Source organism: Capra hircus, chromosome 17 (assembly GCF_001704415.2).
Source record: "Capra hircus breed San Clemente chromosome 17, ASM170441v1, whole genome shotgun sequence".
Lineage (NCBI taxonomy): Eukaryota > Metazoa > Chordata > Mammalia > Artiodactyla > Bovidae > Capra > Capra hircus.
Genome location: NC_030824.1, coordinates 40886103 through 40902587, shown reverse-complemented (window position 1 = coordinate 40902587; position 16485 = coordinate 40886103). Strand labels below are relative to the sequence as shown.

The following is a 16485-nucleotide window of genomic DNA, read 5'->3' as shown; positions in this document are numbered from 1 at the left end:
CAAGACACAACTGAGTGACTGAACTGATGTTTTATCTGACCACATGCCTTAATCTGATATTGAATGAGGATTTCTGGCTCCAGTTTTCTTTTCCCATGTGTGAAACTAACCACTTTGATATAACTGAGTCTGAGATGGAAATTCCAATCCCTACATCTATACTTAATTGAACAACATAAACATTCAAGGCGTGAAAAATGTGCACACTCAGTAATTCTAATTTTAGAAACTTACTTGAAGGAATTAAGGGTCAAAAATTTAGTTACAAAGATAGTTATCACAGCACCGCTTATAAAAAGAAAATATAAACAACCTGAGTACCAATAAGGGATGATTTAAGGAAATTCAGTGTTTGATTATACAAACACTGAAATTGGGTGCTATGTGCTAAGCCGCTTCAGCTGTGTCTGACTCTTTGCAATCCCATGGACTGGAGCCCCACTATAGGCCAAAACTTAAGCAATTATCTTTTTTATTAAATTGTCCTTGGTTATACATAGGATTCTCCCATGCATACATAATTATGTATATTAAAGAATGAAATGTGAAAAAGCGTGGATGCTGAAACCAACTAAATCAAACATTTTCTACTTTTCTTCCCACAAGATCTTTTTAAAATGTATTTGCATCTTAGCAATGGCTTTGTCCTATTACACTGATGTTAGCAAAAGGACATACAAAGAATTTTTTTTTTTGCAAAGCTAATTTATATGTATTATTAAATACTGTGGTGTATTAGAAAAGTTTCAGGTCCTCCAATAGTTACATTTTTTGCAAGATAGGCATTTAATGAATAAACATTTAGGAATCAGGAAGGGCTATGTTTTCACTCAATAATGTAAGCCCCACAAAGTAAATACACACTCTAACAGTACCAAACCACAATGAAGTACTAGTTCAATAACAATAAAAGGTATACTCTGAAATACATGACAGTATGCAACTCCAGAAAGAAGGGCAGAGTTGCTGATACAAGCTAGGAATACAATCCTTCCACTTTTAGAACGTTCTACTTTGGTTTCGCCTCATTAAACCTAGATATTAGAAATGACTCTCTTACATACAAATCAGAAAGATAACTTCAGCCACACAGAATTTGCCAATGTGCTTAAGAATATTAACAGAGACTTTAGAAGACTTAAATGAGCAGCCTAATTTCTAAAGAACTCTCTTTGAAAGTGTGGCCAGGCTCTTTAAATTTAGAGTCATGGAACCACTAATAAGATTTTTGAGCCTGGAAATGCAGTATCTGTTTTACAATTCTAGTTTCTGATCTTTTAGGAAAAGGGTTTAAAGATAAGGGGAACATCCAACCGACCTCTCATTTTTTCTCTATAGGCTAAGTTCCTGAAGCCAAAAACTGCCTCCATTAACCTTTACTCTGATGAAAGAGCAGAGTGGAATTTCCTAGTCCTTTTCTGGCAGAAACCTGTATCTGCTGTGACTTAAAACGCTGTAGAGATTAAGTCATCAATAGTTCACAATTTACCCTTCACTGTCTCATTGTGCATAAAGCCAGAGAAAGATGTAAAAAGAAGCAAGAGTTCTAACAGTACTATGAACATTAACTGACCTATGCTCACATTTGAGACTGTTAAGTATACAGGAATTTCAGCAAAAGAAATATAATGCATATATCTAGAAAAAGGTGGTATAAACCTTCTAGAATATTCTTTAAAAGAAACCAAAGCACAAACTGCTCCAAGTAAACTATTGTCAAAACCTCCTTGACATAATTTATTCATAAAAGATTAGCAATATACTTATTTAAAGCCTTAGCTTAACACTGATCTTGGACAAGATTAGTCTTATGTTTAAAGTATTATATTTTGGACCATTCAGAAGGGTCAAATCAACGTTTGGTTGCTTAACCATAGAAAATAAGACATTGGCAGTTAGTTACCTCATAAAATTACCGGTAACAGGAATCTACATTAAGAAGCTAGTTTTTCATATCCCTTACTTAATTATATTATTTGCTAACTTCCCAGACCACAGAAACAATGAAACATGTGGATACATGTTTCCATGACATAGTGCCACTCCTTCTAATTCTTTCATCAAGTGTTCATAATAGAATCACTTCACAATCATGTTTATACAGGACAGATGCCTCTGCCTCTCCAACAATTCATTCTGTAGAAATATGCTTTCGATAGGTTCTACCTCCACGACTTTCCTTTAATGGATGAACATTACCGACACGTGGCCAACGACTCCCATCCTTGATTCTCTCCCTATGAATGCACCACTAACCTACGCCCCTGGAAATCCGTCCGATTACCCCCAATTCTCAAGGACACTGAGGTAAAATCCCTTCTTTTAAAAAACAAATAAAAGAAGGCTTTCTGGGCCAGATGAACCTGCAACTCATATTCTGACATTTGCATTCTAAGCTTTCATTTCTTACTTTTCTGAGAGAAAGCTGTCGCGTTGACAGATGGGCAAAGGAGGAAGGGGAGAAACAATAAAGAATTTTTTTACTGAGCGAGCGCGGATGCCCGCCCTCGGCCAATAATCCCAAACAAGCCAGGCGAGGGGGGAACTAAAGATCTTTCTCATGTTCAGAATGTCGTGGTGGTCCCGCACCAATCCTTTTCCTGAAAACTAAAGCAGGGACGCCGGGGGACCGAGGCGTGGTGGTGGGCGCGCGCGGGGGCTGGGGGGGTAGGGAGACGGTGGGGGGCGGTGCGCGGGTACACAGATGCTCCAACTATACGAGTTAAGTCCCTTGTCCTTGAAGGAAAAGCAGCTTTGCGGAGCGAGGAAGTCCGACTCCCACCTGGGCCCGCCACCCCGCGGACTGCAATTGATGGGCTGCACCTGTCATCTCAGAGTTCGGCTCATCAGAAGAAACCAGCAGGCGGGACAAATGTGAGGGTCGGGAGGAAACATTTCCCAGGATTACCACCAGACCGGGCACTTACGGGGTACACCTGTCGCTGTACTCATTGGCGATGGTTTCGATGCCGCCGCTCCTCGCCACTGCGATGTAGCAGTTGAGAAAGCCGAGGTCAATACCGACCACAGACATCCCGCCGCCTAATGGTAGGGGTGATGGTGCAGAAGCCCTCGGTGCGGGGACCGCGTCCTCTTCTGGGCTGTTGCTCCTGGAACTACGACTCCTACGAGAAGCAAAGGAGAGATGACCCCAAATGGCTGCGCATTAAATCTAGGGCAGCGCGTCGGGGAACCCTGGAGGAGGGGAAAGCCGCCCGCGCCGCAGCCTCCGCCGCCCAGGTCTCTCTCCACTGCGGTTCAGCAGCCTCCAACCGGCAGTTATTGGGGTCTGCGCCTGCGCGCTCCGCCGCCGGGGCAGCGCGCGAGCTGCCCCTTCGTGCCCGAGGCTGCTCCTGGCCCCGACTTCGGCCGCTTCCGTCAGCGCTCGGGCAACGGCTGCCCGAGGAGCTGCGGGTTCGAGAAAGATCTGGAAAATGGAGGCGGCTGAGCCGGCAGGAGTGGGAGGGAGAAGGGGGAGCCGGGAGGATCAGGCAGGAGAGGAGGAGGGGAAGCGGAGCCGGTTGGCTCGCCACCGCGCGGCTGCGGGGCGCACTGCGGCTGGACGAGGTGCTAGCTCTGGCCCGGCCAGCAGTTTGCCCACGTGTTTGGAAGAACCCCTTTGGGTTGTTTTGGCAACTAGGGCCCGGCCTGCTGCAGCGGCAAGGCACTGCCCAGGCCTGCCCGGCGTCGGGCCCGTAGCCTGGCGGTTGCTGGGCCGGTGCTGCCGCCTCGGTCTTTCCCTCGGAGAGGCCCGCCCGCAACTCCAGCACCCACCCGACGGCCTCGCCGCCCCGAGGGGCCCATGTGCAGCCAGCTAGCGCGCTTTCAGTTCCGCCGCGTGGCCCCGCCGCCCGCCCGCCCGCCCGCCGCGCCCAGCTCTGTGAGGTGGCGCCCATTGTGCGGCCGCCGGTGGCCTCGCCTCGTCTCTTCCCCAGGGACGCGCGGATCCCGAGGGAAAAGGGTCCTATCTTGTGTGAAAGTCGACTGAACTGTTTCCCCCTGCCTAACAAGGGCTTGAAACACCAAAAAACAAACATGTCAAGAAACAACACACATGCAACTCCCTTGGTGTAACTTCCCTCACTTTATCCTAAAAGGAGCAGCCTCCTCCACTAACCCTTACCTCTGAAAACCAGTTCTACAGGACAGCAACATTAAGTCTGTGTATCCTGTGACACCAGGCAAGCCTGTGTATAGCCGCCACCCTTTGGTCCCCAAAGAAGCAGCCTCCAGTGGTTCAAATGGCTTTTTTCCTTTGATCAGGATAAGTGGCGGTGTCTGAAATTTAACCAAGTTATAGTTTACACTTACAAAGTTTGGCTGCCCTGTTCCTTCTCATTCAGTTCTTCCTGAGTTTCTTCTTCCTTCTTGTTCAGTTCTTTGTGGGTTTCCTGTTCCTTGTCATTTGGTTCCTTGTGGTCCTGTTGGTCGTCGTTCAGTTCTTCGTCGGTTTCCCATTCCTCGTCATTCGGTTCTTCATAGCTCTGTTCCCTGTCATTCAGTTCTCCCGGGATTTCCTTTTCTTTCTTGCCCAATTCCTTGTGTGATTCCTGTTGCTTCTTCCTTGATTCTTCATGTGTTTCCTGTTTCCCGTTTGTTGGTATCATGAGAAAGACTTTTTTACGAGGTTTTTTCATAGGCTCATTGTCCTTATTTGTCCACTTCTTAAAAGAACTGAGGCTTTTTACCACAACCAGTGCTGCAATAGCAGCAGCAGCAAGGGTGGCTATAGCTCCTGCTGCTGTTGCTATGAGGAACATGAAATCCATTTTCAAGGGCGGTACTGAGGAAACTGTGATGTACTGTAATGTTCAGCAATGTTTTGGCTCCGGTCTGTCTTCATTTAAGAATTAGATCTCTCTTCCATCTCACAAGCACACAGGAAACATGGTAACTCCCGACGACGACGCCATCCTCTGTCCTCTCTGCGGCAGGTGTCGCGGCCGCGTCTCCCAGCAGGCACTGCGTGAGCAGGGCAGGGATTGGGTGCTGCTGCTAACAGAACCCGGACCCCAGTGCTGCTGGGCGGTCCCCGGCTTGTACCCATTCTCAGTTCCCCTTGTAGCCCCCGTCCCATTAGGCCTGCCACCATCTATTTATTCTAGAATATCCTTAAATTCTCCTAGGACCATTTAGTTCTCCATTACTCTCTGTACAACTTGAGAGTGTGAGAATAATTTTCCTATTAAAAAACACTTAAAAGATCAGAGTAAAAATGAAACAACTGGGGTCAGGCGCAAGAGATTACTATTATTACATTCTTTACCATTTCTGGGAGGAAATAAGAGCACTTCCTGTCTGAAAGTATGACAGGTTTGGTGGGTCACAAGAATTGGGTTGTGGTTCCAGCTGGGTCTAACTTACTAGTGGTAGGACCTCTGGCAAGTTACTTAACTACCAAGCCCTAGGTTTAAAACCTGTTAAAATGAAGAAGATACATGTAACTATGAGACTGTTGTTATTATTGTATAATGTGAGCATAGTCACAGTGCCTGGCACCAAAAAGGCCAATACTTGGTAGATATGCCCAGCTGCTGCTGCTGCAATGTAGGAATTTTGTGGAGTTATGTACATTGATCAGTGTATCCAGCAATCCTGCTGTATTCTTATAAATTCTAGTATTCCTAGAGATTCCTGGATTCTCTGTATATAGAACCATATGGCTTGGGAAATAACTAATATTTTTTTCATTTTTAATCTTGTTTTCTTATGTTGCCTATGGTCACCAGTAGTACAATGAAGAATACAAGCTGTAATGGCAAGCATCCTTGTTTTGTGCTTAACATTAAATACATCCACGTTGACATTAAAGAACTTGAATTTATCCTCTTTTCCTTGCTAACAGGTTTCTCCTAAGTGGATACTAAAATTTAACAAATGCCATGCATTGTCTATATTTTGAAATGATCTTTTTTTTCTCATCAGTTAATGTGGTGAATAATATGAACAGATTTTCTAATTAATATTTCCAAATAGATTTCTAATTGCTGCACACCTAGGATAAACCTGTTAGGCCATCCATGATGGTTCTGTTTTAGATACATTTGATTTAGCTTGTGATTATTTTATTTAGAATGCTTATATCTGTAAGGTTTAATTTTCCTTTATTCTTCTTGCTAATATCAAGATTATACTAGCTTAATTAATTTTCTTTTCTCTGGTAAAGTTTTGCAAAGACAAGCCTGAAAACCATTTTGACCTGGAGTTTACAAGCAGATTTATGACCATGGGTTAAGTTTCTTTAGGGGATATAGTCTATGTTTTCTATTTCTTGTATCAAGATTTATATTTTTACTGAAAAGTGACCATTTCATCTAGGTTTTCATGTTTGTTGGCATAAATTTGATTATTCATTAAAAAAATATCCCTTCTACAGCAATATGTCCAACTTTCTCAATACTGTTTATTTGAATCCCTTTTCTTGGTTCCTCATCAGCTTTACTGATAATACTGATACTAGAGAAATGTGTCTGTGGACTTGTAATTACTGCACTCCAGAATTAAGCAGACGTACCTACCTATGTTAATAGACCTAGTTTTGTATACACTGGGGTCTGCCCCTGAAACATTTTAAGGAGGAAAAAACCAAAATGTATGTAGGCTCCCAAGAAAACTATCCCCAAATTTACCAAGTTATATTACCTCTCCCACCAAAAAGTCTTTTACAGCCAGTGTTTGTCTAAGTTTACCAATATGTTTACCGATTTGTTTAATTCACTCCTTTTGCATCCCTTTCCATCTGGGTTCAGTTTTCTTTCAGTAATTGTTTCAGTAAAGGTCTCTGAATGGTGAACATTTTTGTCTAAAAATCTTTTAACTTAAAAAAATTTTCTTTTATTGGAGGATAATTGCTTTACAATGTTGTGGTGTCTCTGATTTACCTTTTGAATAATAACTTGGTTGCCAATAGAATTTTTGATTGACAGTAACTGTCCCTTTTAGCATCCATTATTATTGATGAATCTAAATACTGATCCTTTCCAAGTTACCAGTTTTATCTCATTATTTCATTTTATTTTGTAGTTTCATTAGGATGCATCTAACATGGATTTTATTAGACAAAATCTATTCAGAATTTTTTTATTAACCTGAGGATGGATGAACTTTTTAGGTTCTAGAGAAGTCTCAGTCATTGTCCTTTGATTACTGCCTCTCACCCCTTTCCAGTGTCTTCTGGATCTATCAGAATGTGTAGGGACTCTTTAACTTCTATGATTCTTAGCTCTTTTCATCACGTCTTTAATTTCAAACACTCTACCATTTCTAGATGTTCTTTCAAACATGACTCTTAGCTTTTTGTCATGTTTTTCATTTCACTCTACCATTTCTAGATAGTTCTTTCAGACTTGCCTATTCTTCTTTTAACTACACTATTTGTATTATTTTGCTTCCTTTAAAAATTTATTAGTCATTTTAAACATTCTAAGTCTAGAGCCTTTTAGAGTATTTTATCACATTTTTAGTTCTAGGGGTGCTAATTCTGATTGTATAATACCTACCAACTCTTCCACACAGTGCTTATTTCCTCATATGATTTGTTTTCACTATAAATTCACCTGCAATAAGGTTGTTTTTTCTGTGGGATATTTTGTGTGCCCTGGGTCACAGAAGTGTTCCAGAGAGGTTTTGTTATTTGTTTCTGTCAGAGCCCTGAGGAAGTCTCACTGGTCCAGAACAGTTTTAATTATTCAAGTTGGAGTTCCTGTATCACAGATAGTGTTTACGTCTAAATTCTGAACTTTTTGTTGTGACTCAAGCCTGGGGGTTTTGATTTCTCACAGATGACTTTCCTTTTTCCTACTCATTGCTTTGAGGTAGCTGGCCAACCTCCTTATGTACTATGGTCTGGTGCCTATCTTAGTTTCTCCCCTTCCAACCTTTCAGCTTTATTGTAGAGCCATGTGCTTGGCAGGCGCAGCATGTTGTTTCAGTCTCCTAGGTGACATTTCATTTTCTTTTGTCCTAACTATATACATGTTCCAGCCTTCAAAGAATACACTTTTGGTCTAGTGACTTAGTAATTAAATTCCTGTTTGCTCTCTATGGGTGACATTCAGGATTTTAAAGACTTTTTGCTTCTAAGCATGTCCCTGAACAAGCTGAAAACTTTTATCTTTTCTTAGTTTATGTTTGTATGGTACACTGTTACTAATATTTTATTATTTTAACTGCTTTGGTCCATCTTAAATCTTCCTTTTTTGTAGTAAACAGAATTATTGATAGTATAGAAGGAAACAAAAACATGTATCTTGTTATTTAACTTTTTGTGTTATGTTGACCTCTGCAAGAAATCATGTTAAGAGTTTTCAAAAGAGTTAACTTTTTTTCTCAAGTGATAGCACCCAATAGACTACAAAGTATACTTTGGATTATTTTCCTTGAAATATACTTTACCCTGTGCCCCAGGAAGTTCACTCAGTTTTGGTTTTACCCACTCATTGCCTCATAAAATCTTTCTAAAGTTTATCCCCACTAGCTTAACATTCCTTTACCCACTAAAACTTTAAAATCTTGGGTATTTCAAATGTACTATCTTCCGTAACATTTCTGAAAAACCCAACAGACTCCTGTACAAAACCCTGAAAACTCTGCTTTCTGACGTTAAGCCAGTTCCCAATTCTGATAAAAATTTGGTTACTCTCTGCTTATTAATAATGTTAGCAACAAGGAAAATAAGGCTCAGGCATAGCCAGTTTTAAACGTTTTTATTTTTATCAATACAAAGTATACAAACTAATTTTCAAGGGGATAATTTTTGTTCTAAGATACATTCACATTTAGCAAGATTTTATCTTAAAGATAAAAGCTAGCAAATATGCCATCTTTACATCTTTCACTTTCCAACTACAGGTTTACAATGTCATTAAAGTCATTATCATTTTTTTATAATCAGATATACAATCTGTGCTTATTAAAAGCTATATGATACCATAAACACTGTATGCAGTAATAACCTGAGCTGCTTTAATAAAGATGTTGTAGAAGAAAGCTTACTTATGCTCACAGATATCATGATGACATCTCCAGATAAGCTTTTAAGAAATATTTGTCATATCGTATGATTTCAAAAGATAGGGAGACAGTTAAAATAATATAATTTTAAAAGAAGATACTTTCATTTCCTAGATTTTAGCATTGTACATTTTACCTTATCACAAAAGTAAGAAAAAGATTTTAAACTAATAAAAATAACATGTACCACTTACAGTAAGTAAATGTCTCATCAAAGTGAGTTTGAATCTAAATAGTAAAGAAATCGCATTTATCTGCTTTGTTGGTATTTAAATTCTTGAAAAAAGCCTTTGCTTTATTGCAGAATTAGCACTTTAAGAAAATACTGACAGGAATAACACTATCAAAATGTACACAAATGGCAGCTATGTAATTTGTATGTTTAAGAAGTTAACCATATCCATTTCTCAATTTAATCGCCTGCTGAACTACCTCCAATATCAATATTAAGGAGGTCTTTAATTTTATCATACAATACCAAGACCAAGGCACCCCCTGTACCACGAAGGATGTTGGAGAAGGCACCACGAAAAAATGCACCAATTCCTTCCTGTTGGTATATCTTCATAAAACAGTCTAAAGTTCCTTTATATTGCCGTTCAGCCTCACCACTCTATATAAAGACAAACAGTTTGCCATTATCTTAGTATCTTTTATCATAACACAGATTTTATATAGCACCAAGGATAGATTAAAATTAATACTGTGTTGAATTAGTATGTTGAGTTAACAGTCATATATTGAATACTGGATGGCCAAATATTAGGCTTAATAGATTTTAAAAGATGGCATCACATAACATGATTTTATCATTTTACCACACTGTAATTAAGTGAGAAATCAATAGCAAAACAAAAACTGCCGGGAGCCAGCGTGAGGAATCCCATCTGTGACAAGGTCATGTGGCAGAGATCTGATGGGCAAGGCGAGTCAAATCTCAGGGCTTCCCCCTGGTATTTCCTGAGCATGTACCCCAAAAAACCAAAGTCTGCCGGCCTTTGTACTCTGCTTTTTCACTCTTCTGACACACTGGAAAAAGTCAACTCAGAGCTTTAGTCTTCTGCATTTGAAAGGGTGTTTCAATCCAAAAACCCCTCTGATGGCTTTCTAGCCTCCCTGCAGAACTCATACAGCTGCGCATGTGATTGTTTGAGGCCTCCAGACTGCGGAGGCACAGGAAGCTTAAAACATCCTAGGAATGTAGGGGCTTCCGAGGAGTCAAAATCATTAGAATAGGACTGATTAAAGGTTTCATTTGTTGAGCCAATATTTGCTGCCAAATTTTCATATCTGTTATTTGTAGAGATAGTTGGTATATAGAAAAACAGGTAGTAGACCTGGTATTAGCAACATTAGATCTCTGAGTTAAGTACTTTCTTTGTTATAACCCACTGCACCTTTGTTCTACAGGAATGTAACTTTATTTAGTACTTTGAGGGTGATGCAGAGTAAAGAAAAAACACCTCTAGGGAAAAGGAGTTTTCTGGCTGATAGACAATCCATTATCCAGGAAGAGAGCCATAAAAATGTTAACAGGCTTCTTGGCCAGAAGATAATGTAAACCACCTGAGACTATTTTTTTGTATACGGGAGGGTATGCAAAAAGAAAGCCTGGTCTCAATGAGGGTCAGGACTGCTGCCCCTGCATAACTCTGCATATTCCATTATTTCTTTATGTACAACTTGGGGTATATAAGCTGATTTTGAAAATAGTTTTTGGAGTTTTGCACCGATGCTGGGCTTCCCCAGGTCGTTCTTTTCTCCCCCTTTTCGGCTGAATTCCCATCTGGAGCGGGGAGGCTCACCACGTCTACTTACTTGCCCTGGCTGCTAAGATCCATGCGAAAGGGAGCCTAAGGCGGGGCACCCTTCGATATTCAAGTGGGCGCCGGTGGCCTAATGTAGATGGTACAAACCTCTTGTCTCGAGGTTTTATTGGTTTTCCCCGTAAACCAAGTTATTCAGCATCTTTTTCTCCACCTAAATTTCCTACTATACTATTTCTTCCTAATCTAATCTTATATTTCTATATTAATAAATAAATAAGTTTCTCCTCGCCTATGCCGTTAACGCTTCAAATTACCCTGGATCCACCAGGGCTGGACCCTGGCAAAAAACAAAACTAGAAATATATTGCATTTGGGTGTTAAGAAAAACATATCTTAGAAAATTTGTAAAACTTACTTATAACCATAAAATGCCTCATATAAATTTGTAAGATGTAGCCTGAGTGGTAACTTGAACCACCAGAAAAAAAGGAAATAATGCAACAGAAAAAATAAAAAACAAAAACTTATTTGAAATACTTTGACCAATGTGTAGAAACACTGTTTCAGGAAAAACAAGAAAAGGCTCTTAAATTATCAGAAGTGGCAAAGCTAACATCACTGCAGATGACCCAGAGATTAGGAGAGAGCAACATGATACTATGAACACTTTTATGACAATTATTTTGAAAACTCAGAATAAATAAATTCCTTAAAGGTATAATTTACCAACAGAATAGGAAAAAACACTGGAATACTACTAAATTAGTTACATAAATTCAATCAGTTGTTGAAAAGCTCATAAATTAGAAAACCACATATCCAGATGACTTTATATGTGAGTTCTACTAAATATTCAATGAACATTTAGTTCCAATCTCACAGAAACTATTCCAAAAAAGAGAAAAAGTGGGAAGACTCCCCAACGTATTTTGTAACAATTGAATAGGCCTGATACTAAAGTAGGACTAGGATAATACAAGAAGGAAAAAAAAAATGTCAAGCTTATGTTAGAGAAACAACAGATACAAAAATCCTGAAAATCCAGCAAATCAAACCTAGCAAAGGGTACAAAATATAATACACCATGACCAAGCTGGATTGATCCCAGGCATATAAAGTTGGTTTAGCTATGGAAAATAGATTAATGTAATACATATATTAATACACGAAGAGAAAATAATATGATCATCCCAATATAGAAAAAAAAATGACCACCATTCATGATTAAAAATTACTATAATCCAAAACAGAAAGTATCAATCATAACATAATAAAGGATAACTGAAAAATTCACAGCTAATTATCAAACTTTGTAACACTGAAGGCACTTCCTGTAAGACAAGGAACAAAACAAGGTTGCCAGTTATTACTTCTTTAATATAACACTGAATCAGAGGTCTCAACAAGTACAGAAAGGCAAGAAAAGGAATAAAAGGCATAAGAATTGCTAAGAAAGGGGGAAAAAATGTGGTATATTTGCAGATTATATCACTGTGTTAAAAAAAAAAAACTTCAAAAGGTATACACACTGATAAGTGTCTGTAATAAGGCTTAACAAAGTTGTGGGATATAAAATCAAAATGCAAAATTTAAAGAAGACCGTCACGAATTATGTCCTCACAGAATTCATATATTAAAGACCTAACCCCAGAACCTCAGACTGTGACTATATTTGGATAAAGTCTTTATAAAGATAATTAAGGTTAAATGAACTCATTAGAGTGGTCCCTTACCCAAAATGATCATCTTTATAAGAAGAGAAACAAAAAGTACCATCAGAAGACACAGGGAGAAAGCCATCTACAAGCCAAGGAAAGAGGCCTTCAGAAGACCCCAACCCTGCTAGACTGTTAGAAAATAAATCTGTTATTTAAGCCACCCAGTCTTTGGCACTTTGTTATGGCAGTGGTACTATGTTTTATATATATAACAATGCACATGTATATATAAAAATCCACACCCACAAATTTTTATGAATTATTTTGACAGTAAGTTGCAGCTATTGTTGTCCCTTAAACATTTCAGTGTGAATTTTCTAAGAATAAGTATATTGCCCTACATGCCCAAAGTAGTTATCAAAATCAGACAATTTAACATTGATACCGAACCATCTACCTAACTCAGTCTATTTATAAATTAATTTTCTATTTTCAAGTTTTTCAATTAAACCAGAGCTAGACATAGGTTAAGAGGAAAACAGATATAAAAAACAACTTTAAGGATAGTCCATAGGAAGCAACAGGTTAAATAGGTTAGATATGCTTTACTCTTTCAAGGAGATCCAACTAGTCCATCTTAAAGGAAATCAGTCCTTAATATTTATTGGAAGGACTGATGCTGAAGCTGAAACTCCAATACTTTGGCCACTTGATGCGAAAAACTGACTCACTGGAAAAGACCCTGATGCCGGGAAAGATTGAAGGTGGGAAAAGGGGACGACAGAGGATGAGATGGTTGGATGGCATCAACAACTCAATGGACATGAATTTGAGTAAACTCCAGGAGTTGGTGATGGACAGGGAGGCTGGTGTGCTGCAGTCCATGGGGTTGCAAAAAGTCGGACACGACTTAGCGACTGAACTGACGGATAGTCCCTTTCATGTGGCCCAATGGGTTCTTTCAAGACCATTCTGTAGAGGATAATGAGGACAATGATAGTAACTACACCTTCCAGTATTAGTTTGAGAATAAATGAGTTAAAGTGTAAAATACTGAGGACAGTTCTGCCACATAATAAACTTAGCTTTGCTGGCCTCATTATTTTCACTTGCCCTCATGAAACCTATCATATATGGGTTATACTGAAATACTTTTTAAGCCATACCTTTAGGTATGTTTTTTTCCCCCTCTGCTGAGAATGTTCTCTCACTATCTTGAGAAAAAGCCTATTTTCTGAGATTCAGCTCTTTAAGAGGCCATCTCTGATCACTTTTAAGCACTGGAGTACCCCTTCCCTACTGCATTCCTGGAACTTATGCACATTTCTATTTAAACCATTAATAGTATGCTTTCAGTAGTATGCTATGAGTTTGGGTGCAGGTTCTGCCTTATTTTATTTGTGTCACTCAAAGTGTTAGTCACTCTTGTGCCCAACTCTTTGCGACTCCATGGACTGCAGCCCACCAGGGATTTTCCAGGCAAAGATACTGGATTGGTTTGCCATTTTCTTCTCCAGGGGATGTTCCTGACCCAGGGATCAAACCTGGGTCTCCTACACTGCAGGCAGATTCTTTACTGATTGAGCTACCAGGGAAGCCCATTTGTGTCACTAAAGCTTGGTGAATAGTCACTCAATTATTTGCTAAATGAATGAATATAATAAGTATCAACAATGGAGATCAATAGTATCAAAATTTTGGTCTGGGGATTTACATTTAGAATATACATCATTATAAATATATTCTCCTCCTTGGAGTTAAAATTATTTACTTTTACTAAAATATACTACAACAAATGATTACATATGTCAGTGGCCCGTGACTGGGCTTATTCTACTTAATCTAATATTCAGTTAAGACAGACACATTCTCATCTAATCCCTGCCATGCCCCTCCACTCTCCAAACAGTAATATACACTACAGGAGAGAAAGACATTGCTGTTCAGATAGCAGACATGGAGGAAACTTTGCTGGATGATGACTGACTGCTTATGACAGGAAACAAAACCAAACACACCATGGATTTATTTTAGTAATAAAACGAAGGGCCTATGTCTTTTAGTCAAAATGTCTCTAAATTACACCCAAATATCAGAGATATTGGAAAACTCAATTAAGCTTACAAATAATATAAAATACCTGCATCATCATACGTCTTCTAACTGTGTCAAAGGGATAAGAGAGTATTCCAGAGCATGTAGTCACAACTTGAGCAATGAAAAAGGAGACAAGAAAAGGTGTTTCCTTTGGTTTTGGTAATAAGCCCTAGAAAAGAAAAATTATCAAGTAACCATCTAAATTTCCAAAATACCTTAAATTATTAAGTCAAAGGAAAATCCATACATATATGAAAGAGGGCTCAATTATATTTAAAATGCAATAACAAATAGTTGGATTTAGTATGGAAAGATTAAAATAATAGCAAGAGATCAATAAGAAAGGAGAATCCCACGCATGGCTATATTTTTAAAGTTTATTTGAAAAAGAAAAGTATATCTGCAAATAGTATATCTGGATTATAGGAGATTTGTTATTAATAGCACTGAAAACAAGAGGAGATGGCAACCAGTAACCAAAAAAGTTCTTCCATTGTTCTTCCTCATAGAGCTGGAAAGGATGAAAGAATGCCTGTTACTATTGACAGATGATATCTGATAAGCTTTAAAGCTCTAAGCTAGTGAAGAAACATTTCTAAATTTTACAACTACTACAGCTTAGAGAAAAGCAGAGGGAGAGTAAACATAAATTTTTCTGTGATTAAATAAACGTATATAATATCCTGTAATTTCCATTAATCTATCTGTCTAAAAAATATACTACAAACTAAAAGCACTATGTCCAGAGTGCAATAAAAATGACATTTAACTATATTTGTACTGAACAGGGAGAGCAGAGATAATATATGACACCATCATAAAATTTCCCTCAAGTTTTAACCTTAATAGTAAATAATACTGATATTAATTTCCTTGCTTCTTTTTAGAAGCATTATGATACAGTGATTAAGAACGTGGGATCTGTGCTTGCCACATAAATTACTTGGCCATTTCTAGGTTATTTATTTTTAAAGTGGGATATATTAAAAGCTCTCACAGTGTTTGGATGTAAAGTCCTTAACAAGGTTCTTGAAACTAAGTAATAGATAAAAAAATAGCAGCCATTATTACGATCTCTCTGTTTCCTACCTTACGGAAGCACTACTAACATCTGAAATGAAAAGGCAAATTGCAGAACCTGGAGAACAATACAAAATTTAAAAGTACCCAACAGATCACTGAGCTATAGTAGCACATTGATCATATTTAACTATTATGCTTTGCCTTTTTCCAATGATGACAGTAAACTGATAATATGCATGTAAAAAAAGTGATAACAAAATGAATATAAAATTAGAAAACAACTGTTAGAAGATGCCTGCCTGTATACCAAATATTCAATTATGATATAAATCTAATTAGCATGTTTTCTATTTGAGTCTTCCAATGCAAGCAGCACAAACACTATATGTCTATGCTTTATATCCAAATTCAGGTTCATAATAGAGTTGTAATTTAATTAGGTTATGGCAAAGTCATGATTAAACAGAATGCCATAATGTCTCTTATGTCATCATTTATTTTGATTTCTATAATTAAAGTAAACATACTTGCTGAACATATTACTAATTAGATTAACAAAAAGAAACAATTTATTTAACATATACTAAAGTACCAAATTACCTTAACTGTGTCATAAGCTCCAAAATAAGAAGCTCGGTACACAATGATGCCTTGAACTGAAACACCAAACCCTTGGTATAAACCAACAATTCCATCTGATTTTGCTATTTTCATAATACAGTCACCTAAACCCTTGAACTGTCGCTCTTCAGGACCTAAAATACAGCCATTTAAAATTTATTAGCAACATCATAATCAGATAAACACTTTATTCAAAGTAAATTAATTAAACATTTTACAGATTTAAATTACCTGGTACTAACACTTAGAAATCTTTCTAACAAACAAGGCACAAATAGAAACCTTCCCATTCATTTAAAAATAAT

General features: G+C 38.2%; 2 protein-coding genes across 2 annotated transcripts in view; both read right to left on the bottom strand.

The window, feature by feature from the left end:
- HSPA4L (heat shock protein family A (Hsp70) member 4 like) overlaps positions 1 to 3366 on the bottom strand; it is a 54924-nt gene extending 51558 nt beyond the window's left edge. The window contains exon 1 of the mRNA XM_005691268.3: positions 2928 to 3366. Within this exon, the coding sequence (XP_005691325.1) occupies positions 2928 to 3034 (107 nt within the window). The 5' untranslated portion in view covers positions 3035 to 3366. The remainder of the gene's footprint in view (positions 1 to 2927) is intronic.
- SLC25A31 (solute carrier family 25 member 31) overlaps positions 8692 to 16485 on the bottom strand; it is a 33232-nt gene continuing 25438 nt past the window's right edge. Inside the window, exons 4-6 of the mRNA XM_005691270.2 lie at positions 16160 to 16314; positions 14580 to 14705; positions 8692 to 9625 (exon numbers count right to left, since the gene is read on the bottom strand). Coding sequence (XP_005691327.1) covers positions 9425 to 9625; positions 14580 to 14705; positions 16160 to 16314 — 482 coding nt within the window. The 3' untranslated portion in view covers positions 8692 to 9424. The remainder of the gene's footprint in view (positions 9626 to 14579; positions 14706 to 16159; positions 16315 to 16485) is intronic.